At 49.3% G+C, this 24776-nt stretch overlaps 2 protein-coding genes across 3 annotated transcripts in view; one reads left to right on the top strand and one right to left on the bottom strand.

The window, feature by feature from the left end:
• GINS2 (GINS complex subunit 2) overlaps positions 1–14012 on the top strand; it is a 34813-nt gene extending 20801 nt beyond the window's left edge. Inside the window, exons 3-5 of one of the 2 annotated variants that reach the window (XM_043898216.1) lie at positions 10327–10426; positions 13090–13216; positions 13372–14012. In XM_043898216.1, coding sequence (XP_043754151.1) covers positions 10327–10426; positions 13090–13216; positions 13372–13497 — 353 coding nt within the window. In that variant the 3' untranslated portion in view covers positions 13498–14012. The other variant, XM_043898217.1, reaches the window with a different exon arrangement.
• Positions 14013–14805: 793 nt separating this feature from the next.
• Positions 14806–24776, bottom strand: part of GSE1 (Gse1 coiled-coil protein) — a 392798-nt gene continuing 382827 nt past the window's right edge. The window contains 5 exon segments of the mRNA XM_043898214.1: positions 14806–18625; positions 19236–19339; positions 21790–22062; positions 23281–23646; positions 24357–24470. Of these exon segments, the coding sequence (XP_043754149.1) occupies positions 18491–18625; positions 19236–19339; positions 21790–22062; positions 23281–23646; positions 24357–24470 (992 nt within the window). The 3' untranslated portion in view covers positions 14806–18490.

The following is a 24776-nucleotide window of genomic DNA, read 5'->3' as shown; positions in this document are numbered from 1 at the left end:
GTATGTATCTCAAATTCCAGTATATCTCTCCGCTCTACTTTTTCTTTATGCTAAGGATAAGATTGGTTTCTAAATCTGTGAGTCTGTCTCTATTTTGTAAATATATTCATTTGTATCATTTTGTTTTAGAATTTACATATAAGCCGTTTCATATGATATTTGTGTTTCTCTGGTTTAGTTTACTTAGTATGATAATGTACATGTTAATGCAGGTTCACCCATGTAGCTGCGGGTGGTGGTATTTTATCCGTTTTAATGGCTGAGTAAGACGCCACTGTATGTATGCACCGCGTCTTCTTTACCCATGCGTCCCTCCATGCGCATTTGGGTTCCCCCATGTCCGGGGGATTGTAAGCAGTGCTGCAGTGAACATCACGGTGCGTGGGTCCATTGGAACCATGGTTTTCTTTGTACCCGTAGGAATACGATGCTGGATCATATGGTGGCTCTGTTTTTAGTTTTTTAAGGAACCTTCAAACTGTTCTCCAGAGTGACTCTTGTTGAGTCACTAGGTCATGTCTGACTCTTTGCCACCCCACAGACTGCAGCACACCAGGCTCCTCTGTCTTCCACTGTCTCCCAGAGTTTGCTCAAATTCATGCCCATTGAGTCGGTCATGTGATCTAACCACCTCATGCTCTGCCACCCCTTCTTCTCCTGCCCTCAGTCTCTCCCAGCCTCAGGGAGTCGGCTTTTCACACTGATTGGCCAAAGGATTAGAACTTTAGCACTGGCCCTTCCAATGAATATTTAGGGCTGATTTCATTTAGGATTGATCGGTTTGATCTTCAGTCCATGGGACTCTCAAGTCATCTCCAGCACCACTATTCCTTGATAATAATAGTGTGGGAGTGTTCCCTTTTCTCTACACACTCTCCAGCATTTATTTTTTGTAAACTTTTTGATGATGGCCATTCTGACCAGTGTGAAGTATTTTATTGTAGTTTGATTTATATTTCTTTAACAATTGAAAATGTTGAGCATGTTCTCAAGAGCCTGTTGCCAGCTGTGTGTCTGCTTTGGAAAAATGTCTATGTAGCACTCTTATCCATTTTTTGATGGTTTTTTTTGGGGGGGGGGTTGTTTTTTGATATTGAGCCGCCTGAGCTCTTTGTCAGTTTTGGATACTAATCCCTTATCTGTCTCATCATTTGCGTATTTTTCCTCCTGGTCTGTTGGTTGTCTTGTCATTTTCTTTATGATTTCCTCTGCTGTGCAAAAGCTTTTGACTTTCATTTGATCCTGTTTGCTTTTTTTAAAAAAATTTTACTTATATTGAAGTATAGTTGAATAACAGTGATTTTTCATTTCACATGCACAGCATAGTGACTCAGTGATACGTATTACATGTATCTTTCTCAAATTCTTTTCCCATTTTGGTTTACAGAATAGTGAGCAGAGTTACCTGTGTTATACTGTAGGTCCTTGTTGGTTATTTATTATAAATACAGTAGTGTGTATATGTCAGTCTCCCAAATTATTTTTACTCTCCATGTTTTTCTTTTGCTAAGCATAAATTTGTTTACCAAGTCTGTTTCTGTTTTGTAAATACATTTGGTTGTATCATTTGTTTTTTTTAGAATCCACAAGTGATATCACATGATATTTGTCTTTGTTTTCTTTCTCTGTCTGGTTTCCTTCACTTAGTATGATAATCTCAAGGTCTATGCATGTTTCTGCACATGGAAATTATCTCATTCTTTTTTTTAAAATATGGAAGTATAGATGATTTACAGTGTTGTGCCCATCTCTGCTGTACAGGGTAGTGACAGTTATATACATACATTCTTTTTTTTTAAATATTCTTTTCCATTATGGTTTATCCCAGGAGGATGGATACAGTTCTCAGTGTTAGACAGTAGAAACTTACTGTTTATCCGTCCTAAATAAAATAGCGTGCATGTACTCTCTAGCTGCAGCGCTTTGGCTTCTCGTTCACGTGGCTTCTGCTGCAGAGCGTAGGCTCTAGGCGCGCGGGCCTCAGTGGTGGGGTTGTGAGCTCAGCTGCTGCGTCTTGAGCACATGCTTATTGTGGAGCACGGCTTAGTTGCTCTGCGGATGTGGGGATCAGAGATCATACCTGTGTCTCCTGCGTTGGCAGGCGGATTCTTTACCACTGAGCCGCAGAGAAGCCCTGGATTTTGTTGATATTGAGCTCCATGAGCTCTTTGTCAGTTTTGGTGATAGATCCCTTCTTGGTCTCATTGTCTGCAGACATTTACTCTATAGGTTATCTTGTCGTTTTATTTTTGATTTCCATTGCTGTGTAAAAGCTTTTGAGTTTAATTAGGTACTGTATGTTTATTTTTGTTTTTAAGTTTTATTTCATGTTGTAGTGTAGTGGGTCTGTATAGTCAAAGCTATGGTTTTTCCATTAGTCATGTATGGATGAGAGAGTTGGATTATAAAGAAGTTTGAGTGCTGGAGAACTGATACTTTTGAACTGTGGTGTTGGAGAAGACTCTTGAGAGTCCCTTGGACTGCAAGGAGATCCAACCAGTCCATCCTAAAGGAAGACAGTCCTGAGTATTTATTGGAAGGACTCATGCTGAAGCTGAAGCTCTAATACTTTGGCCAGTTCAGTTCAGTCACTCAGTTGTGTCTGATTCTTTGTGACCCCATGGACTGCAGCACGCCAGGCCTCCCCGTCCATCACCAACTCCCGAAGTTTACCCAAACTCACGTCCATTGAGTCGGTGATGCCATCCAACCATCTCATCCTCTTGTCCCCTTCTCCCACCTTCAATCTTTCCCAGCATCAGGGTCTTTTCAGATGAATCAGTTCTTCACATCAGGTGGCCAAAGCATTGGAGTTTCAGCTTCAACATCAGTCTTTCCAATGAATATTCAGGACTGATTTCCTTTAGGATGGACTGGTTGGCTCTCCTTGCTGTCCAGGGGACTCTCAAGAGTCTTCTCCAACACCACAGTTCAAAAGCATCAATTCTTTGGCACTCAGCTTTCTATAAGGAAAGATGTGTCCAACTCTCACAGCCGTACATGACTACTGGAAAAACCATAGCTTTGACTAGATGGACCTTTGTTGGCAAAGTAATAATGTCTCTGCTTTTTAATACGCTGTCTAGTTTCGTCATAACTTGCCTTCCAAGGAGTAGGTGTCTTTTAATTCTATGGCTTCAATCACCATCTGCAGTGATTTTGGAGCCCAAAAAATAAGTCTGTCACTGTTTCCACTGTTTCCCCATCTATTTGCCATGAAGTGACGAGACCAGATGTAATGATTTTAGTTTTCTGAATGTTGAACTTTAAGCCAACTTTTCACTCTCCTCTTTCACTTTCATCAAGAGGCTCTTCAGTTCTAATTCACTGTCTGCCATAAGTGTGGTGTCATCTGTATATCTGAGGTTATTGATACTTCTCCCGGCAGTCTTGATTCCAGCTTGTGCTTGATCCAGTCCAGCGTTTCTCATGATGTACTCTGCATATAAGTTAAATAAGCAGGGTGACAATATACAGCCCTGACATACTCCTTTCCCAATTTGGAACCAGTCTGTTGTTTCATGTCCAGTTCTAACTTGCTTCTTGACCTGCATACAGATTTCTCAGGAGTCAGGTCAGGTGATCTGGTATTCCCATCTCTTGAGGAATTTTCCAGAGTTTGTTGTGATCCACACAGTCACAGGCTTTGGTATAGTCAATAAAGCAGTAGATGTTTTTCTGAAATTCATTTGCTTTTTAAATGAGACAAAGGATGTTGGCAATTTGATCTCTGGTTCCTCTGCCTTTTCTAAATCCAGCTTGAAATACTTTGGCCACCTGATGCAAAAAGCCGGCCCGCTGGAAAACACCCTTATGCTGGGAAAGACTGAGGGCAGGAGGAGAAGGGAGTGACAGAGGATGAGATGGCTGGATGGACATGACTTTGAGGAAACTCCAGGAGATAGTGAAGGACAGGGAAGCTTGGTGTGCTGCAGTTCATGGGGTCACAAAGAGTCAGACACAACTTAGCGACTGAACAACAAAATAGTTGATTAACCATATTTTGTTAGTTTCACATGTACAAAAAGTGATTCAGTTATTAAATATATGTATCTACTCTTATTGAAACTCTTTTCACATTTCAGTTATTAAAGAATATTAAGCAGAGTTCCCTAGGCTATACAATAGGTCCTTTCTGGTCATCTCTTGTGTATAGTAATATGTGTATGTCAGTCTCAAACTCCCAGTTTATCTTTCCCCTGTGCCTTTACCCTTTGCTAACCACGAGTTTGTTTTCTAAGTCTGCAAGTCTGTTTCTATTTGGAAGTAAGTTCATTTCTATAATTTTTTTTTTTTTTTTCACATTTTGCGCCTAAGCCATATCATGTGACATTTGTCTTTGTGTGGCTTAATTCAGTTAGTTCGATAACCTTCAGGTTTAGCCATGTGGCCGCAAATGGCATTATCTTACTTCTTTTCAATAGCTGAGTAATATCCCATTGTGCATGTGTGTATACACGCTACCTCTTCTGTATCTGTCAGTGGACATTTAGGTTGCTTCCATGTCTTGTCTATTGTGAATAGTGCTGATATCAACATAGGGTGTGTGTATCTTTTTTAATTAAAGTTTTGGCCAGGTATATTCCCAGGAGTGGGGTTGCTCTGTTTTTGGATTTCTGAACAACCTCCTGATGGTCTCCATATTGGCCGCACCAACTTACATTGCCACCAGTAGTGAAGGAAGGCTCCCGTTTCTCCACCCCCTCTCCAGCATTTATTGTTTGTACATTTGACGATTGCCTTTCTGACTGATGTGAAGTAGTATCTCATAGTAGTTTTGATTTGCATTCAGTTAATAATCAGTGATATTGAGCATCTTCCCATGTGTTTCTTGCACAACTGTATATGTTCTTTGGAAAACTTCTGTTGAATCTTATCCCCATTAATTGATTGGATTGTTTATCTTTGTATTGAACTGCCTGAGCTGTTTGTAAATTTGGAGATTGATCCCTCATGGGTCTAATCATTTACAAGTATTTTCTCCTGTTCTGTGGGTCTTTTCATTTTTTCAATCGTTTCCTTTGCTGTGTAAAAGCTTTTGAGTTTAATTAGGTCCCATTTGCTTATTTTTATTTTTAATTTTTACTTTATATTGCAGTTTAGTTGATTGATAAAGTTACGTTAGTTTCACATGTACAGCATAGTGTCAGTTGTATATATACATGTATTTATCTTTTTTGCATTCCTTTCCCATTTCAGTTATTGCAGAATAGTGAGCAGAGTTCCCTGTATTATGCAGTTGGTCCTTGTTGGTTATTTATTTTATATATAGTTGTGTGTGTGTGATTTTCCCACTCCCGATTTATCCCTCCCGTCCTCTGTTCCTTTTTGCTAATGATTGTCTTTTGTGAGTCTGTTTCAATTTTGTAAATAAATTCATTTGTTTTGTTTTATACTTCACATATAAGCCATATCATATGGTATATGTGTTTCTCTGTCTGGTGTAGTTTATTTGGTGTGATAACCTCCAGGTTCATCCACGTTGCTGCAAATGCCATTATTCTTTTTAATGGTGTGTAATATTCTGTTGTGTGTATGCACCACGTCTTCTTTATCCATTCATCTGTGGATGCACATTTGGGGTGCTTCCGTGTCTTGGGTACCGTAAGCAGCGCTGCAGTGAACGTTGGGGTGCATGTATCCTTTGGAACCATGGTTTTCTCCAGATACACGACCAGGACTGGGACTCCTGGATCATATGCTAGTTCTAGTTTTAGTTTTTTAAGGAGCCTCCATGCTGTTCTCCGTTCATAGTGGCTGCACTAATTTACATTCCCACCAGCAGTGTAGGAGGGTCCCCTCTTCTTCACATCCTCTCCTGCATTTATTGTTTATAGGCTTGCATTTCTGCGGTCCATGGGTTTGCAGAGTCGGACATGACTGAGCCACTGAACAGCAGCAACAATAATTAAAGAGTTGAGCATCTTTTTATGTGCTTTTTGCCCTCTGTTTCATTTTGGAGAAATACCTGTTTAGATCTCTGTCCATTTTTTAAAAAGAGCTTATTTATTTTGGCTGTGCTGGGTCTTCGCTGCTGCTCGGGCTTTTCTCTACTTGCAGGTAGCGGGGCTCCTCCCCAGTGGTGGGGGCCCCCCTTGCAGTGACGTCTTATTGTGGAGCGCGGGCTCTGGAGTGTGCGGTGTCAGTAGTTGCATCACTTGGGATCAGTCGTTGCGGTTCCCAGGCTCAGAGCACGGGCTCAGTAGTTGTGCACAGCCTGAGTTGCTTCGGGGAGTGTGTGTTCTTCCCAGACCAGGTATCAGTCCTGCGCTTCCTGCATTGGCAGGTGGATTTTTTTACCACCAAGCCACTGGGGAAGCACTCTGCCCATTTTGATTGGATCGTCTTCTTATTGTTGAGTTCTATGGGTTGTTTGTAAATTTTGCAGATAAAGGCCTTTGTAGGTCACTTCATTTGCAGATATTTTCTCCCATCCGTGGCCTTTCTTTTTCTTTATGGTTTCCTTTGCCTTTCAACAACTTTTGAGTATGATGAGGGCCCCAGCCTCCAGTACCAGCAGGTAAGTCTGGTCCAAGTTTTTATGAGGTCACTGCTTTTCCCCTCGTTCCCCTCGTGTGCACCCTCCAAGAGTGCAGTTTCTGTTTCCCCTGTGCTGTGGGGTTCCTGCGATCAGTTCCTGCTTGCCTTCAAAACCAGATCCTCTGGGGGCTCCTCCTCCAGTCACTGGACCCCCAGTCAGGGGAGTCTGACTCCTGTGACTCCTGAGAATTTCACTCCTGTGGAAGAACCTCTGGGATATAATTACTTTCCAGTTTGTGGGTTGCCCACCTGACAGATGTGGTAATAGATTTCGTGTCAGTTGTGGCCCACCTCCCATCTCATTGTGGCTTCTACTTTGTCTTTGGATGTAGGATATCTTTTTTGGTAGGTCCCAGCATTTTTTTTGTCGATGGTTGTTCAACACTTAGTTGTGATTCTGGTGTCTTCATAAGAGGTGAGCTCACGTCCCTCACTCTGCCATCTTGTCTCCACTATCAGCTGCACTTGCTTTAAAACTGAAGATGTTATACGAATTTAAGGGAACATATATTCTAATTAAAAAAAAAAAAGTATAGATCAGCATGAGGAGCTGAGTCATTACAAAGAATGCATTACATTATAGAGAATGTGTGAAAATAAGGCATCATCCATACAAGGCAGTATTGTTTTGACCATCTCAAGGTATGAGGTTGTGACAGGGTACAAACACAGATGAATCTTGAAAATGTTACATTAAGTGCTGGGGGTGAGGGAAGACACAAAGACCGAATATCATGTTATTCAGTTTCTATGAGTTGTCCTGAGCAGGCAGGCCCATAAAGACAAGGGAAATTAGTGGTTGCCTAGGGATGGAGGTTTGAGTGGGTGATAGAAGGATTATGGGGTTCCTTTTGGGGTGGTGAAGATATTGTAAAGTCGGTTGAAGTGATGGGTGCACAACTCTGGCTGTATTAAAAACCATTGAATGGGTGAATTGCATGGTATGTTGATTATGCCTCAGTATAAAGGTGCTGGAAAAAACAAAACAGGAAAATACTGGGTCAAAGAGGCGGTCTGTCTTTATCCTAAACCTTTGCAGGATATGAATGGCTCATTATAGAGAAGACTCTCAAATTTATTTAGGGCTGGGATTGGGGGAGTATAGAATTTGAAAAGCCTCTGAATGAGTTTGTCCCCTTCCCTTTGAGAATCACCCACGCGCCCTTGCCTCCTAGAAGCTTGGACATTTGGAGCCAGGTGTGACTCAAATACAGGTTAAGAAAGACTGTGAGCATTTTGACTTTAGTCTGTATCCCAGAGGGGTGTGTGCAGCTGGTGGTCCAGAAACATGACAGGAAACTCCAGTTCGTTAGGCTTTGAGGGGTTTTTTTCTTTTTTTTTTTTAAGCAGGGACCCCCCCACCCCCACACTGGCTCCCCACACACCAAGGTCCTGGTTCTATTGGCACTTCTTCCCTTTCTGGCCTATTCCAGTCCCAGGTGATATGGGGCAAGAACCTGTCTGATGGGAGCCCTGAGTCAGAGGGAAGGTGTGGGGAGAGTTACTCTGGGCCTTCTCACGGGCCTGGGCCATCCTGTGGGGACAGGAGTGGACATCACTCCTCAGTCCACGAGGGGCCCGCTGCTGCTTCTGCCACCGTGGATTAGTTCCGCCTGTTCTTGGCTGGCATATAAATGAAATTATCTAGCACGTCAGTTTTTGCTCTCGCTTTTTTCCAGTATTTATTTGGCTGCACTGGGTCTCAGCCATGGTGTGTGAACCCTTTCGTTCTGGCATGTGGAATCTAACCCAGGACCCCGGCACTGGGAGTGTGGCATCTTCGCCACCGGGCCACCAGCGAAGTCCTAGCTCTGACTGCTTTAATTCAGCATAAATGTTCTTGCGATTTATTGCCCCTGTTGTTGCATGTGTTGTTACCTTATTCTTTTATCCTGAATAGTGTTTCATGCACTGTGTGAGTATTCCACAGCTTGTCCACACTCTTCTGTTGGTGGATGTTTGGGTTGTTCCCCATTTTAGGCTATTGTGGTCAAGGCTGCTTTGTGGACAGTCGTGTCTGAGTCTTTTTGTGGGCATTTGTTTTTATTTCTCTTGGGTAAACAAACGCCTGGAGCCCTGGAACTGCCGGCTCACAGGGCTGACTGCTCACTCTGAGGAGCAGCCCGCAGTGTGGTCGGGCCGCTCTTGTGACCCAGCGGGGATGCGCGAGCTGCTGCTGTTCCACCCCGGGCCACACCGGGTGTTGGTCTCTGCTGCAGAGATCAGACAGAGGTGTCTTATCCTCTGAGGTAGATGTGAAAAGGGAGAGTCTGTCCGTGGTGTGGGGAGAGAGTGGGCGGGGTCACCAACCAGGGCCCGACCACTGGGTCGATGGGGGTAGGCAGACGTGGTTGGGGTCCAAGTGTGTTTTGAAGACAGGATGTGGAGGATTTGCTGCGGGACAGGCCGTGGGATCAGAGAGAAGTGAGGGTGCCCACCGGGGCTGCTGGCGGAGCTGGGGGTGCCGTTTCCCGAGACTGGGGCCACCCTGGGCTAGACTGGGAGAGGAGCGTTGACCATGGGGCGTCAGACGAGAGTTTTCTTTTTAAGACGAAAGGTGCTGCGTGGAGGTTGACAGACTGGTGAGTGAGACAGGGTTCACTCAGCAGTGAGGACAGCTGCCACGCCGTGTTCTGTTCAGTGAGAGGGGGTCCAGCACGCCCCTCGGGATGCGGGAGTGTGTGGGTGCCCCGCCAGGCGTCGGGGAGAAGGCTGGAAGGGTGGGCAGGAAGTGCGTGGCCGAACAGGGATGAGGGGGTAAGGATGGCAGGGGGTGGGCCCCGGGGGCCCTGGGGATGGGTGGGCAGTCATTTCAGAGAAGACCCCAGGGCAGAGAGGTGTGTGCACGCCTTTGCCACAGCGGCAGCCTGGTTCAGGACCGGGGTTTCTCAGCCAGGAGGAAGGACAGAGGAGAGGCCAGTGCGGCACATTCCTGCTGGATGGAATCGGACTCAGCACTTTGGTTCCAGATTCGGGGCTTTGAAGCCCCTCTTAGTTGTAGGTTGTCTTGCTCTCTTCTGAGCAGTGTGTGTGTGTGTGTGTGTGTGTGTGTGTGTGTGTTTTAATATCTTTGAAGCCCCTCTTAGTTGTAGGTTGTCTTGCTCTCTTCTGAGCAGTGTGTGTGTGTGTGTGTGTGTGTGTGTTTTAATATCTTTGGTTGTGCGGAATCTTCCTTGCTGTGCAGGCAGCCAGCAGGGCCTGCTCTTGGTGGCGGTGCACGGGCTTCTCACTGTGCTGGCTTCTCTTGTTGCAGAGCACAGGCTCTAAGCTTAGCTCCAGGGCACGTGGAATCTTCCGGGACCAGGGATCAAACCCACGTCCCCTGCATTAGCAGGTGTATTCTTCTCCACTGTGCCAGCAGGGAAGTCCTAAACAAGGTTTGATATGAAGAAGGAAATTCGCCAGTCACTAGTTACTATCATCTCCACTTGCATCAGAGGTAGAATACTTCACTCTCCCCGAGAGAAGGCCTGGCTCTGACTGTTCTCAGTCATGTATTCTGCAGGCCCAGCAACAGTTATAACCAAACTACCACCTGCTCTAAGACAAGCTTAGAGGTTTGAGGGAATCAGCCCTGTAATATCTAGTTAGTGATAAAAAATGATATTTCAAAAAGTAGTGGGTTTTTCTCTGTTAGTTGATCGACGAGGTAACATAAATACTTGGGTAGGCGTGTTCTTCACCACTGCGCCACCTGGGAAACCCACTTGGTAAATTTGGACAGTTTTAAATATACATATATTTTGCTTATGGTCATACTAAAGTGTATTCACTTCTAAATTTCAGAAAAGTTGGAGAAGATTCGAGATCATGAACGAAAGGAAGAAACTTTTACACCTATGCCCAGCCCTTACTACATGGAGCTCACCAAACTGCTGTTAAATCAGTGAGTAGCTCAGCGGAGCCCACAGCCCGTGCCCGCCCGCGTCGTGCTCCCCACTTGTTCCCAGGGGAGCCGGCGGGTCTGGAGCCTGGAGGCGTCGGGCGCACACACGCTGGCTGGGCTCTGACTCTCCCGGTTCCTCCCTTCCTTTCCTCTGTCCTCCCCTCTCCCGGCCAACCCCGCGTTCTTTCTGCTCCGTGTCCTGACCGCCTCTTGTCACTGGCCTCCGCGTCAGTCCGTCCCTCTCTAACAGTGGCTTTTCCTTCACGGCAGTTACCGTGTCGGTCAGGCTGCACCCCTTTTCTCCTTGGGGCCTGGCTGTCAGTGCTTCTGTCTCCTGCACTGGGAAGGGCCAGGCTCCCGTCTGCCTGTGACCCTGAGCTGGATGAAAGGCCCCTGGGCGGGCTCCCTGTCGGCTCCTCCCTCGGCCAGAGGACACTTCTGTAGAGCAGGCTGCTGCTGGCCTCCCCTGCCCTCTGGAGCCTCTCCAGGCTTGCAGTCCTGCTCGTGGCTTTCACGCTGCATAGCCTGGCTCCCTCTTCCCCCTCTCACAGCGCTGCAGGCCTTCCTCTCTCTCCTGGGCCTGGGGTCACGTTGTCCTCTCTCACTCTGCATGTAAGTAGAAGGTCCAGGTCCTCAGAGCACGTGCGCGTGCCCACTGCCCCGACCCTCTGCCCAGGAGTCCCCGTCCCCACCTCCCTCCTGGGTTTAGCACGGGCCCTCCCCCGGTACGCACGCCTGTCCTCATCCCCGTCTCCAGGGCAGCTCCGCACCTTCCGTAGCACTTGTCAGCCGCTCTTCCCGCCGCGTCTGCCCGGGCCGCTCCCCCGCCCCGGCCCCGTTCACGGGCGGGGACCGCCTTGTGCCCCAGCATGGTGCTCACATGTTTGTTGCTCACGTGTTTGTGAGTAAATGAATGAATCAGCTGAGAAAGCAGGCAGGTATAGACAGCGTTGCTTAGGAGCAACTTAGAATGTAGTCTGCACAATGCCAAGCTTTTCAAACCCTGAGCACCTTTTAATTGGTGAATTCAAGGGCAGACCTAGAATGGGAGTTGGACGCGGCCCGCTGCCTGCTGTAGAGCAGCGGGGCTGGGCCCCGTGCAGGGCGCTGCGGATTCAAGTGGAGACTTGGTCATGTGGGCCTGTCCTTGAGTTGACCCGAGGCAGCAGTTGTGCAGTTCACAACACTCTCCTTGTACAACCTGCTAAGTGTTCCACTAGGCAGAGGAATTGGTCCTGCAGGCCCAAGTTCCGGTTCTGTGGGGCAGAGGCGGGGCCCTGGCACCGGTATGGTGTGATAATCTGTCAGAACAGCCCGATGCAGCCCTCACCCTGGCACTGCCTGGGGAGGGCTCCATGGCCCGGAGGATGGAGGGACACCTGTCAAGGGAGAGGGGGTCGGCAGGACAGAACAGCAGGTGAAGAGACAGGGCTGCGGAGCGGAGCTGCTGGGACCTGCGTGCCTGGTGAGGGCAGGGGAGCAGAAGCCGCGTCCCCGGGAGGGTGTTCAGGCATGGGTGGGACGGGGTGTCATTCGGGGGACCCGCAGGGCTGCCTTGGAGGGGAGTGGCTTCAGAAAGGAGAATACAGCAGAGGAGAGGTCTGCGCATCTTTAGGTTTTGAAGTTCAGGGTATCATGTACACGGTCCTATCAAAACCCCTGTTTCATAATTCCTTACAGTTATTCATTCAGCGAAGGGGCCCTTGTTCTGCAGTGCAGTTCACAAGGAGCTGGAGGCCTTTGCTCCCTGCTGCTCAGACCGTAAGACCCAGATATGCGGGCCTTAAATAAAACCTCCTACATCAGTTTGACGCCACTGACTCCGCGTCTGCACTCATGAGCTCACTGTAGCCTGTGGAGGCTCATCCAGCCTGTAGTCCCTGGAGCGCATCCCAGGGCTCCTGGTGAAGGATGTTGGCCTCTGCTTTTGTCTTAGCTTGTCTCTTCCTTCAGAGGTTAAGGTTAGTTTAAGAATGTGTCACAGGAAGGCTGTCAGTGCCCTGCGCAGACCCCAGGCCAGACTTTTACCCCAAATTTGCTGTGTATGGGTGTGCTACTTATGCTGATTTGCTCTTTGTTTTGTAACTTTTGCAAATGTATCTTTGTTGTCTCTGTAGAGCAGGACAGTCTCTGTCCTTCACGGGCTTCTGTGAGGATAGAAGTGCTGTGTGGTGCCGAGGACAGTGCCAGGCATACAGCCTTCGTCTGCTTTCCCTGGTGGGCTGTAGCCCTGGGGTATTAGCATTAGAGGTCATGACCTCTGAGCCAGCCTTTGAAAGAGATGCATTCTAGGTGGAAATTGTACAGACCACAGCACGGAGCACCCAGTTATCCCGACAGAGGAGGACTAGCTCAGAGCTGCTGCTCCGATACCTCAGTTTTTTCAGTGAATAAACAAGTGCTTGTACTACAGGCTGCCCAGGACAGCTAATGTGAGCACAGCCGACTCGGTGAGCATCCTGGCTGAATTTTTCTGGCACCCAGGTTGACTGCTAGAAATCCTTACATTGTAAAACTGAAAAGTGAAACAGACTGAGCCTCGAACAACTTGTGCATTTCTGTCTAAATCTAAGCAGTTTAGGAAGAAGCCACTTTTCCCTGGATGTTGGCTTAATTTACTGCATGCTTCCCTGTGCAGTTTATCTCACCTTTTCTTCCTTTAGTGCTTCGGACAACATCCCGAAAGCAGATGAGATCCGGACCCTGATCAAGGACGTGTGGGACACTCGCATAGCCAAGTTCCGGGTGTCTGCCGACAGCTTCGTGAGGCAGCAGGAGGCACACGCCAAGGTGCGCATGACGGGCAGGGAGGCCTGTGTCTGCTCAGGAGCTGTGCCCTAGCTGGCTTTTAGAAAATCATTGCTCATTGCTTCTTTATTTTTATCCAGTAGATTTAACCTCTCTTGAAATTAAAAACTAAACCAGCTATTTCCTCTCACGTTTAGCTGGATAACTTGACCCTGATGGAGATCAACACCAGCGGGGCTTTCCTCACACAAGCGCTCAACCACATGTACAAACTCCGCACAAACCTGCAACCTTCGGACAGCGCCCAGTCTCAGGACTTCTAGGCAGGGACTGCCTTGTCCAGGCCCGCGTCTGCTGGTAGGAGGCGCACCAGGCGGCGTGAGCGTTCAGGACATGACAGAGATGCTCACGTTTCTGGAAATCTAGACCACCTGTGAATCTACGAAAAAAAAGTGCAGTGAAGGAAGGAATGGTTTTATAACCTGGTTGGAAAGCAACAGGCTTATGCTCAGTCGAGACATTCTGTAATTCCTCATCTGTGTCTGGGAGCCAGCTGCCTTTTACGGGGGAAGAAAAAGCACCGGCCGAATGAGCGCATTCCCCCAGTCTCCTGCACGGGACGGTCGTGTGCCGCTGAGTGTTCAGTGATGGCGGGTGTTGCTTTTAAGATAAGATACGGCAGGACGGTGATGTGGCCACGGCCTTTCTCTTGGGCTATATTCAGAGTCTTCTTCAGAGACTGTTCACACAGTGCGGGACAGCAGATGAGCACTCGGCTAGTGATGGTGACCCGTGCTTCTCATTAAGCCCCGGTACACAATAAAGGTGGAATCTCCCAGTTCTCTTTGGGTTTTTTCCCTGCATCACTCCCACTTGAAGGGAGCAGGCTCAGTGGCTAGTGACAGACCAGACTGGGAGGTTTAGCAGACAGTGTGCACTTCCAGCCCCCAGTCTTGGGTGTCTCTTATTCACTTGGGTGCTTCTGGGCAAGGTCTAAAAGGTTGTTTATCAGCAAGAAAGTAGGAAAATGAATTCCATGTGTAAGTGAAGCTTATGCCAGGACGCCAGGGGAAAATGGGGCTTGTGTGGTGGTTCTTGGTGGACTGAGGGGACAGCCTGCTTGAGGCAGCCGTGGCTCAGGGCGGACTCCTGTTTTTCCCTAGGAGGAGCCTCTTCAGCTGTAGCACCGCCCAGCTCCTTACTGAAAGGACCTTTCCTCAAGTCGGGGCGGGGGGCGATGACTGCCCAGCCCTCTAAGGAGCAGGTTCAGTCACCAGCTGATTCCCGACAGCCTCACCTGCCATCTCCAGGGTTTCAGAAGGGGGTATGTGTGTGATGACGTGACTGACTGGGCCTGAGGAGTACCTGCTGGTGTTTATACCCGAGCACTACTTCTCCAGCCTAGGTGGGCCCCCGATGTCCCTCTAAACAGCAGCTCGTGTCTGAACACTGAAGGCCACACAGAGGGACTAGGGCCCAGAAGACTTGGTCTCCATAGTTTCACCCCTTCTCCTAAAACCGGGCTGAGGTCCAGTTGAATCTGTCTTCACACTGTACTTGTAAAACTGTAGAATTGTTGAGTTCTTACTTTTTCCCCTTACTGTAACATAAAAAAAATTTTTCTCTCAACATGATTTAGGAAGATTTTATTTTCTGGATGTTGTCAGAAATTACAGCAATATATTCATAAATACCTAATTACTACATTCAACAAATAATATTACAATACAGTTAATTCAAACAAGTACACTTAGAACAGGTTTAATTTCACAGCATCTAAACTGCCCCCAGAGTGACCGAGGCACCGTTCCTCCTCCCCCGAGTCCTGTTGACTGTCCTGGCAGTTAGCACAGGCACAGCAGAGCGGCTCGACGGGCTGGCAGCGTGGTCCTCCTCGGCTCAGGGCAGAGTTGAGGAGTCTAGTTCAGCACTGGATCGGAAGGTGGGGAACAGGCTACTGCAAGCAGTGACGTCAATAGCTTGTTTACTAGAAGAGTACGGGGCTGCTGCTAAGTGGCTAATCTACACTGTAAGGAGCAACTTCCTGTGCTAACCATCCCCATCTGGTGGTGGGTCTCTGGAACTGTCTGCACTCTTAAACCATGGCTCAGAGGGAAACGGGGTATGTGATTTGGAGATGGGGCAGCATCGTGAGCTACTTGATGGAACGCCACCCCACACACAGACTTAGTTTACCTGTTATTATTCTTTGCTAGTTTGCTGAAGGTGTGGGCTCCTTTTAATATTCTTTGAATTTCCCTGAGGGTATAATCTTTTTTAGCACTTTGCATGCTGCCAATTGTTGCGTTACCTTTAGAATATAGACTAAACTATTGGTCACTTACGTGAGATAATAGATTATGATATTTTATGCCAGTTTGCCTGTTTCTATGAAACAGACTCATTTTCAGATGATCAGGTCGTGCAGTGCCAAGCGTGGGGGGAAAGCTCTGGTCTGTTTGTACTGCTCTGATTCAATGCACAGAGCCGCACGACTCAGCTTTGGCAGGTACCCGAGTTTAGCAAAACTCCTTTAGGTCACAAAAATACTGACACAAAAGTTCCAGAATCAGTTCTAGAGCAAATTTGCTGTATTTCTGAACTTTATGTCTTTCAAACTCAATGTGAAATAGCTGAACAAAAAGCTTCAGGGATTCCATATTTGTCTCAGCTTTTAAGCCCAAACTGAAGAGACTGATGCTACTATGTTCTTTAGAAGAAGAGTTTTCAGATTATAAACTGTTGGCGGGGGGGGGGGGGGGGCCCAGGGGGGGAACCCATGATTGGGTATACTGTCTCTCAGAAAGGTACACTTTTGTTTTCACAAGACCCTCTGTTACCTTTTTCTTTCTTCACGTTGCCTTACTGGTCTGTATTTATATTCTGATTGTCATATTTCTTCTTGAGCCCTAGAATATTCAGAGATTCTCACAGGTCGGTGGGGGGGGGGGGGGTGCCACTCCGAAGGAGAAAGCTGCTAATACTAGCTCAGGGACAGAGCTGCCACCCCTGGGCAGGTGTCCTTCTAACCTGTGTGCCACGACTCCTCCCCAGCCAACACGCAGCAGCCACGGGGCCCCCGGCAGGTGCTGACGGGTCGGGCTGTGCTTTTCCCATCTTGTCTTCAGGTCTAGTCTTCCCTCTGCTTCTAGCCAAGGCCCTTTACCAGCGCCCGGGAGCAAAGGCAGCCAGATATTTTCTATGATGGAGGAGGATGCCGGGGGGGAAGTGCCAAGATGTAACCCTTAGGCCTTCAGAAACAGCAAGCAGGTTTTAAAAAGAGAAATTCAGTGATGTTTTGCCCTGACTGTTGGCAGTGGGGCGCCCTCTAAACACCTGTCCCCACCTGTGGCACATGGTGCTCTCCCTGTCTCTGCAGGGGAAGAGGCCCCCAGAACAGCTCTCAGTTCTCAAGTCGTTTCTGTAGAGAGGAAAGTGCTTGCTGACTGCTGATAATACTGGCGGCACTTTTTGTCGGAGTTTGCTAATAACTGGAAGATTCTTGGCAGGCATACAAAGCAAACTGCGTGGGGACAGATAAAGTGACACAACGCCATCTGCCAGCAAGCTGTTCTGCGCAGCCAAGGTCTGGGCTGAGGGCGCGGCCACGGTCACAGCGCCTGGCCCTCCCGGAGGTCAGCCAGCCCGCCCCCAGGCTGGGGCGGAGGGGCGCACATGGCCTGGTGTGTGGGTCCCCTCGCCACCCCCCACCCGGGCATACCAACCACTGGCTGCTTTGGCCTCTGCTTAGGCCCACTGGGGCAAGAGCTGCCTTCCTGATCTAAATGCAGCGCAGCCTGAACCGGCAGCAACCGGGGCAAGGAGGGCGGGCTCCCCCGGCCCCGCGCTTCGCCCTAATGAGATTCTCCCCGTTTCCAGCGGCTCCTGTGCTCCTCACAGTGAGTCCCCGAGGAGAGGTTCTGTCGCATGTGGTTCACCCTGCCTTTAGGCTGCTACAAAGCTCTGCATCTAAATCAAGCCCCTAGAGTTTCTACTCTGCTCCTGCTCAGACTGCTATAAGACACCTCAGCACCCTGTCACAGAAGCCGCTCCCTCCTCCAAGGTTCTTCTCACGGTGTGAAGGTGGAGACCAGCAGCGCCCGCGGGGGAGCCTCGCTGGCGGGGGGGGGGGGGGGGGGGGGGGGGGGGGGGGCCGGGAGCCGGGAGGGCCCGGGGAGGGGAGGAGGAACCATGGCTTTCTACATCACTCTCCGGTGCAACTCAAAAATGAAGTGCTCTCGTAGGCGCCAGTGGTAAGCTCTTTTTACTTTTCTTCTTCTTTAATTTTTAAAAACACTTCAATAATGTCCTGACCAGCAGCAGTACAAACACTAAAAGCAAGGGTTTTTTTTTTTTTTTGCCCAGAAAAACAAAACAAAAACAAACAAAACCCCCAAACAGGAAAACAAACAACAAAAAAATCCCCCCAAACCACATATTAAAAATGGCAGGCTTTTTATAACAATAATTAAAGTAATAAAAACATACAAAACTTTGTTTTTTAATATATATACACAGTACAAGGCTGAAGCACCTTTGACTTTTCTCTCAAAATTTACGTTTGTATGAAAACACCCCCACCGCAGTAACAATCGGGTGGGTGTGGATAAATGTATACATAGAGCTCTGTACATCTTCCCCCACGAAGGAATAAAAAGGTACCTTCAGTTTGTCGATTCATTTTATCTTTAGGTAAGAGCTTTTCCAGGGAAAAGCCTTTGGGTGAGGCTTCAGTACTGTTGCTTTGTGTGCTCCTAGGACCTGTTGCTTTGAGGAAAATTTTGCGGAAAAATAACTGAAACAAATAAGCCCTTTACTTAGAATGCACCCCACCTTCCTTCTGCTGGAGCGGGTCTCAATCCTGGGGAGGAGCGAGACCGGCCACCCCACGGCCAGAGCAGCCTGGGTTCCTGAGGCCAAAGGACCTGGCAACACACAACACGGCACCCCGGTGGTCCGCTCCACCCTACGCACCCGGGGGCTGGGAAGTGGTCACATCTTAGTGTTGGTAATGGAGCCTTCATCTTGAGACTAAAAAATGATGACGTGGGAAAGGATAAAACCGCCTTTAAAAAGGAAAAAACTATGGGTGTCTTAACACGGGTTGCTTGCTGAATTACAAAGGTGATTCAACTGCATTGAAGTCAAGGCGAGTTCGTTCTTTTTTTCTGGAGCCTGGAATCCTTTGCTTCATGCATGGCACATTCTCTTTTTTTTTTAAGCGTCAAACCTCCCAGTGAAAAATATTAAATATTCAAGGTAATAAAATAGATAATATTTCTATACTATAGGTTCGGCCTAGTGCAAGGGAAACCGTCACCTCGGGTAACCCTTGAAGTAACCTCTAGGCCAATGCATTGCAGGCAACGCAAGGCACTTCCGTAAGTGATCCAGTTCCGCCTGGAGTCGCTCCCGTTCTGAAACAATCTTCTGTTTCTGGCTCCTCAGCTCCTGGAGAAAGAGACTCATGTCAGACCCGCAGTGGACACAGTAAGGAAGGGTGTGGGATGCGCTCTAACTGCCCCGGAGTCTCGGATTCTTCCAGCCCCGCTCGCTCACCCAGCAGCACTGGCTGCTGCTCTCGTAGCTCCAACCCTGTCACTGTCCAGCTTTTGCTGCTTCAGGTCTGGGCTGAAGTTGCCAAGATGTGCAAGCCCCAAACACACGACAACCCCCCTCCCATGGGCGGGAGGAAGCCGGCGGGGCTCTCGCTGTCACAGCTGTGTGTGGGGGTGTCCATCCTGTCCCAAGAGCTCCTCCCTCCCTCCATTCTCCTGAGCACATCACGGGGGGAGACTGACACGGGCAGTACACCAGCCCCCAAAGGCGCGTGCACACAGCCCCTCGCCCTTCCAGGTCCATGTTCTGCTAACAGGACACTCCCCTCCTCAGGTGACTCCTGAATTTACCCCCTAAGACTGTCTGGATCTCTCAAGAGCACACTTCCCTTCCAAACTGGTCTGTGTGGGTGCTCTTGAACCCAGCCTCGACAGGCTGCGTGAGAATAACCGCCGCGGGGTGAAGCAAGCCCCCCGGAGCGAGCCCTGTCCCTGAGACTCACCGCCATGCTGTGGGAGAGCTGCTCTGCCGTGAGGCTGAGGCTGTAGTGCTGCGCCTCCAGCCGCCTGCACTGCGCCTGCAGCACCTGCCGCTCCAGGTCTTGCTCTGGAAAGACACGCCAGGGTGACACCTGTGCGCAGGGCCCCAGGCCCGGGCCCGCCGCCCTCTGGGCAGCTGGCCACGCGCGCTCCTTTGGACCCCATGGCTCCCCGCCCTGTCAGCCGTGCTGGTGACGATGTCACGGAACTAACCCAACCCAGCAGAATAAAGACCAAGGACGTAGCACCGAAAGGCAATTTAAGGGATGCGGCTTAGGAAATAGTGATAACTTACAGCCTTAAGATGTATTTTTCAAGAAGAAAGATAAAAGGGTTAGACATAAAAACTTTTAAGCTGTTAGAAATTTATAGTTGTTAACGAGTAAAGTAAAACCTCTGCCTTTCCAAAAGATACTGAGCTTCAAATCTTCAAGGATAAATCTCTGTTTTAACAGTCTCTTCAATAAGTGGTACTGAGAAAACTAGACAGCTACATGTAAAAAGAATGAAACAGAACACTCTGTAACACCATACACAAAGGTACATTCAAAATGGATTAAAGACCTGAATGTAAAGGTTGGTTATTATAAAAACCCTTAGAGGAAAACACAGGCAGAACAATCTCTGACATAAATTGCAGCAAGCTCTTTTTTGATCCACCTCCTAAAATAATGAAAACAAAAACAAACGGTGGGACCAAATTAAAGGCTTTTGCATGGCAAAGGAAACCATAAAACAAAAAGACAACCCATAGTACAGGAGAAAGTATTTATAAAAGATGCAACCAATAAGGAATTTAATCTCCAAAATATACAAACAGCTCATGTAGCTCAATATTAAAAAAAAAAAACCTAATCAAAAAAGTGGGTGAAAAAAACCTAATCAAAAAATGGGTGAAGATCTTTTCCCCCCTTATTTTTCTTAGTGAATCTTGGGTTCCCTGACCAGGGATTGAACCCACACTTTATTGGAAAGTGGATTCTTAACCACTGGACCACCACGCGCCACCATCTGGGTGAACATCTATAAATAGATGTTTTTCCAAAAACTAAGACATATAGATGGCTGAAAAGATGTTCAACATCACTAATTATCAGAGACGTGCAAATCAAAACCACCACCTCAAACCATTCAGAATGGCCATCATCAAAAAACCCACAGTAAATGCTGGAGAGGGTGTGGAGAAAAGGAACCCTCCTAACTGTCGGTGGGAATATAAATTGGTGCAGCCACTATGAAGAGGACTATGGAGGTTCCCTTAAAAACTAAAGAGAGACCTACTATGTGAGCCAGCAATCCCAACTGCTGGGGGCTATATCTGGAGAAAACATAATTTGAAGAGATACATGCAATCTTATGTTCATAGTAGCACTATTAAACAGCCAAAACATGAAAGCAACCTAAATGTCCATCAACAGAGGAATGGATAAAGACGTGGTATGTATGTACAATGGAATACTACTCAGCCACGGAAAAAATGAAACGCCACTCACAGCAACATGGATAAACCTACAGATGGTCATATCGAGTGAAGCAAGTTGGAGAAAGACAAACATCCCAAGTAAATGATTCCACATATATGTGGAATCTAAAAAAAAATGGTACAAATGAACTTATGTACAACACAGAAATAAAGTCAGAGATCTAGAAAACAGTCTTATGATTATGGGGGATAAATTGGGAGATTGGTATTAACACAGAGAACTCTGCTCAAAATTCTAATGGCCTGTGTGGGAAAAGAATCTAAAAAAGAGTGGATATATGTGTAACAGATTGATTTTGCTGTATATCTGGAACTAACAAATCAACTATATACTTCAATAAAAACACATAGGCATTGATACTCTTGTTATGGCTACGAGGGCATTCTTTTTGATTGTATTGAATACTTAGCTAGTTTTACAATGCTTATTTCAAAATATCTGAAATGATCATGATATCCATGATAAAAACTTCTCTACAATATGGTAGTAAGTAGAATTTGGAAGTGGCGACAGCCAGGGTTATGACGCTCTGGAGGCTGACGAGGGCTGACCTCCTGCGCTAAGTGCTGCTCCAGGAGGCCCAGGCCTGTGGGCACGTCCTGAGCTGCGCAGCCCGCGAAGCACGCCAGAGAGGGAGACTTGGGCTCGGCTGGATGAAACACTGCCTTTTCTAGGACCTGTGTACGCAGCCACAGGGCGAGGACGGACAGGACGTTCAGAAGCGTGACAGGACACGGCGGGGCGAGCAGGCCCAGGTCCGTGCTGTCACGCTGGGTAGGACAGGCGCCTGGCGCCTAGGTTCCTCCAGGGAGGATGTCTGTCCGTGAGGAGTGGCTGTTGCAAGCTAGCCTGGGCACCCCAGAAGCCCGAGGAGCAGTTCTGAGGCTCCTATCTGCTTGTGGCCCAGTAGCCCGAGGCCTTGTCACTCAAGCAGTCCCCAGCCTGGCGATGGAAACGGGCACCCATCGTGAGCCCGTTGAGCCTCCTGGCACACCCTTCCCGGGCCCTGGCCTGTCTCCCCAGCCCTCCGTACCTTCCACGTGTTCCTGGTAAGCTTCCAAAACGGCCTCAATCCCCTGCCACTTGCGCCTGGGGGGGTCCTCCTCCTCGTCCTCCCCGTCGTCCTCCTCTTCCGAGTCGGGGTCCATCTCCTGCGCCAGGGGGCCCTTCCTGCTGGCGGCGGGCTCCTGCTGCCCGTTGTGCTGGGGCGGAGGCAGGCGGCTGGAGGACTGCAACTCGGGGAGGTTGTAGTGGACGGACGCGTCCACCTTGTGGTTCTGCTCCGCCGACAGCACGGCTGCGCTTCCTGTGGAGGGGAGACGGCTGTCACAGAGCCCCCGGGGATACGGCGATAGGTCCTGGCAGACACGACGGAGCGGCGCGAGGCCTGTGGCCCTTCGGAGACCAGCGACGGCTCCATCAGAAAGGCTGGAGAGTGCTGCCGGGATGGCGGCGGTGCTGGGTGCAGGTCCCCACGCTGTGCCGACGCGCTCGGCTGGGTTAGGCTATGAGCCGCGCCGCCCTGGTCTGCAGAGTGTCCGTCCCCTCTCCCAGGACACACAGGCGCTCCGATCCCTGTGCATGCCCCTGTGCTACCCAGAATCTGAACGGGCTGGGCCTGTCTAGACCGGGTCTGCTCCGCCTCCCTGTGTGGACAGCAGCCTTGGGCAGTCAGTGGACCCGTACGGCCCAAACTGGCAGGGGCTGGATGATGCTAAAGTCCCGAGAAAACAGCCAAGTGTAAAGTCAGGGAAGGGCTGAGATCAGGCAGGAAAAGTTAAGTCCTTAAGCGCTGAAAAGCCTCTGTGGGTGTGTCTTAGAGGGAGCAGAGGGGTTTAATCTAGCCAAAACATTTCCTCTCTTAAAAAATACTCTGAACTCACAACAAACATCCAACAGAGGAGTTTTTTTTTTTTAAATCCACATCAAAAACCACTACCTTCACTTTTTCATTTCATCCCTGCTGACAGCATTATTTTACCTGAAGAACACTGACACCGTCAGACCTGTTTATCTAAAAATGCTTCTTCGTCAATTCAGGTTTTCACAGGTTATAGGAGGGAAATTTTTTAAATTGTTTTGAAAAATAATGTGAAAATAATAATCATATTTTCTCTCAGCTGTTGATTACTAAACATTCTTTTCTAGTCATTTTCAACCTTTGATTCAGTGGGAATGAAACGTACTAACCCCTGTACTCTGAACTGTAGTGACTCCCACACTGAGATGTCCAAGAGGCATCTCGACTCTGGGGGCTCAGGCACCGGCCAGAGCAACCAGAATGTCCCACCACGTGCCACTGGGTCGGGTTATCAAGGGACAGTGGTGTTCCCAGGTGAGTCTGCGGGCAGGCTGGGAAATCCTTGCACTGTGAAAGCCCTGGATCCTATTTTTGCTGAAAAGGCTCCTTACCTGTCATTACTGAAATGAAGGGCTTAACAGAAGTGAAATAATTTCTGCTGGGAGGCAGAGCCTGCCCCTAACACCAGGTGCCGTGCCCCCCAAGGCCTAGCGGCCTCCTCACCTTTGTGCTTCTGCAGGGCCTTCTGGGTAGACTGCAGGACGGACTCGTGGAATTGGTGCGCGAACTCTTCTGCCACAAAGGGCTCCCACGGCTTGCTCTTTCCATTGATGCTGTGCGACAGTGGCACGGGGATGTCCTTGGGCGCGGGGCCCCGGACGTAGTGGAGCATGCTCAGGCTCTTCTTGCCCCCGGGGGCCTCACTCGGCCTGGCCTTCTCACCGCCGGCAGGAGCTGGCTCTTGGACGCGCTCTGGAGGCCGGAGCTGTTCCAGCCTCCCAGGCTCCGTGGCCTTCGGGACGTCAGACAAGGAGGCGGCGATGCCCACGGGCTTCTCCGTGTCCAGGGAGGCTTGCTGCGTGGTGGGTTCTTAAGAGACAGAAAGCGAGGGACATGGTCAGAGCCACACGTGAACAGGCCAACCCTGATCTCTAACCTAGACAGAGGACCGACTCCGGAGCCATTTAAGTAAAGGTCAGTGTGCACTGTTTGGTCTGAGACGGGCCGTGTTTAAGCAGCAAGGCCATCCTCGAAAGGTGCCGCAGGAAGGCGTCTGGGAAGAAGAAGAAGAATGTGAAGGAAGGAGCAAGTCACTTCTGGTCATCCGCGAGGCGTTACACAGTCAGATCCAGAGAGAAAGACTAAATCAGGAGCCAGGAGCAGGGCCGGACCACCAGTATCTCCTGCTCCGTCGGCAGGACGGCAGAGTGAGAGCCGTGAGAGAGAGAGAGTGAAAGCAGGTGTCACAGGGCCTGCGAGAGACACGCCGGGAGCACGGAGCCCGAGTGGCAAGTGCTGGAACCAAAACCCGGGCCACGCGGGGGACAGATGGCAGCACAGCCACACCCACCACCAGGCAGCGTCCGCCGGAGGAGCCAGGACCCCCACACCCGAGAGCGTGACTGCCGACACCGCGTTCCGCTGAGGTCTTCCCACGCACAGCAAGCTTGAGAGAGAGAAGGGAGAGGAAGAAAGAAGCCCGCCGTGTCTGGGAGGAAGGCGACCTGGGGTGGTCCGTGGCCTGCGGCCCTGGGCACCCCCGGGACAGTCCCGGGGGTGGCAGATGGGGCTGGCCTTACCGCTCAGGGACACGGCAGGACTGTCCCTCGGAGAGCTCCTGAGCGGGTCTGCCACCGCGGCGGACAGCGCCTTCTGCTTCATGGCCTGGAGCAGCTCAACAAGCCTCTCCTTGTCTGTGAGAAAAGCAGCCTGAGATTACCGGGGGGGATTGCGCCACTCCTGAGTGGGCAGAGGAGCAGGAGTGTAGCTCAGGCCGCGGCCGGCAGGTGCGAGTCCTTTGGAACGAGAGACACGAAGCCACGGGCACAGGCTGGCTTTAGAGGAAGAAAGTTCACTTTAGGGCCCGGACTCCTCGGCTGTCACCACCTAGGGTTTCAGGTGTGTTCCAAGAAGAGCGGTGCGCGCGTGTGGTGAGTCACAGGTACCTGCGAGCCTCTGCGGGTGAATTCTCACTTTAAAAAGTTGGCCTCAACACAGGA

Source organism: Cervus elaphus, chromosome 4 (assembly GCF_910594005.1).
Source record: "Cervus elaphus chromosome 4, mCerEla1.1, whole genome shotgun sequence".
Classification (NCBI taxonomy): domain Eukaryota; kingdom Metazoa; phylum Chordata; class Mammalia; order Artiodactyla; family Cervidae; genus Cervus; species Cervus elaphus.
This window is presented reverse-complemented; position numbering and strand designations above follow the sequence as displayed.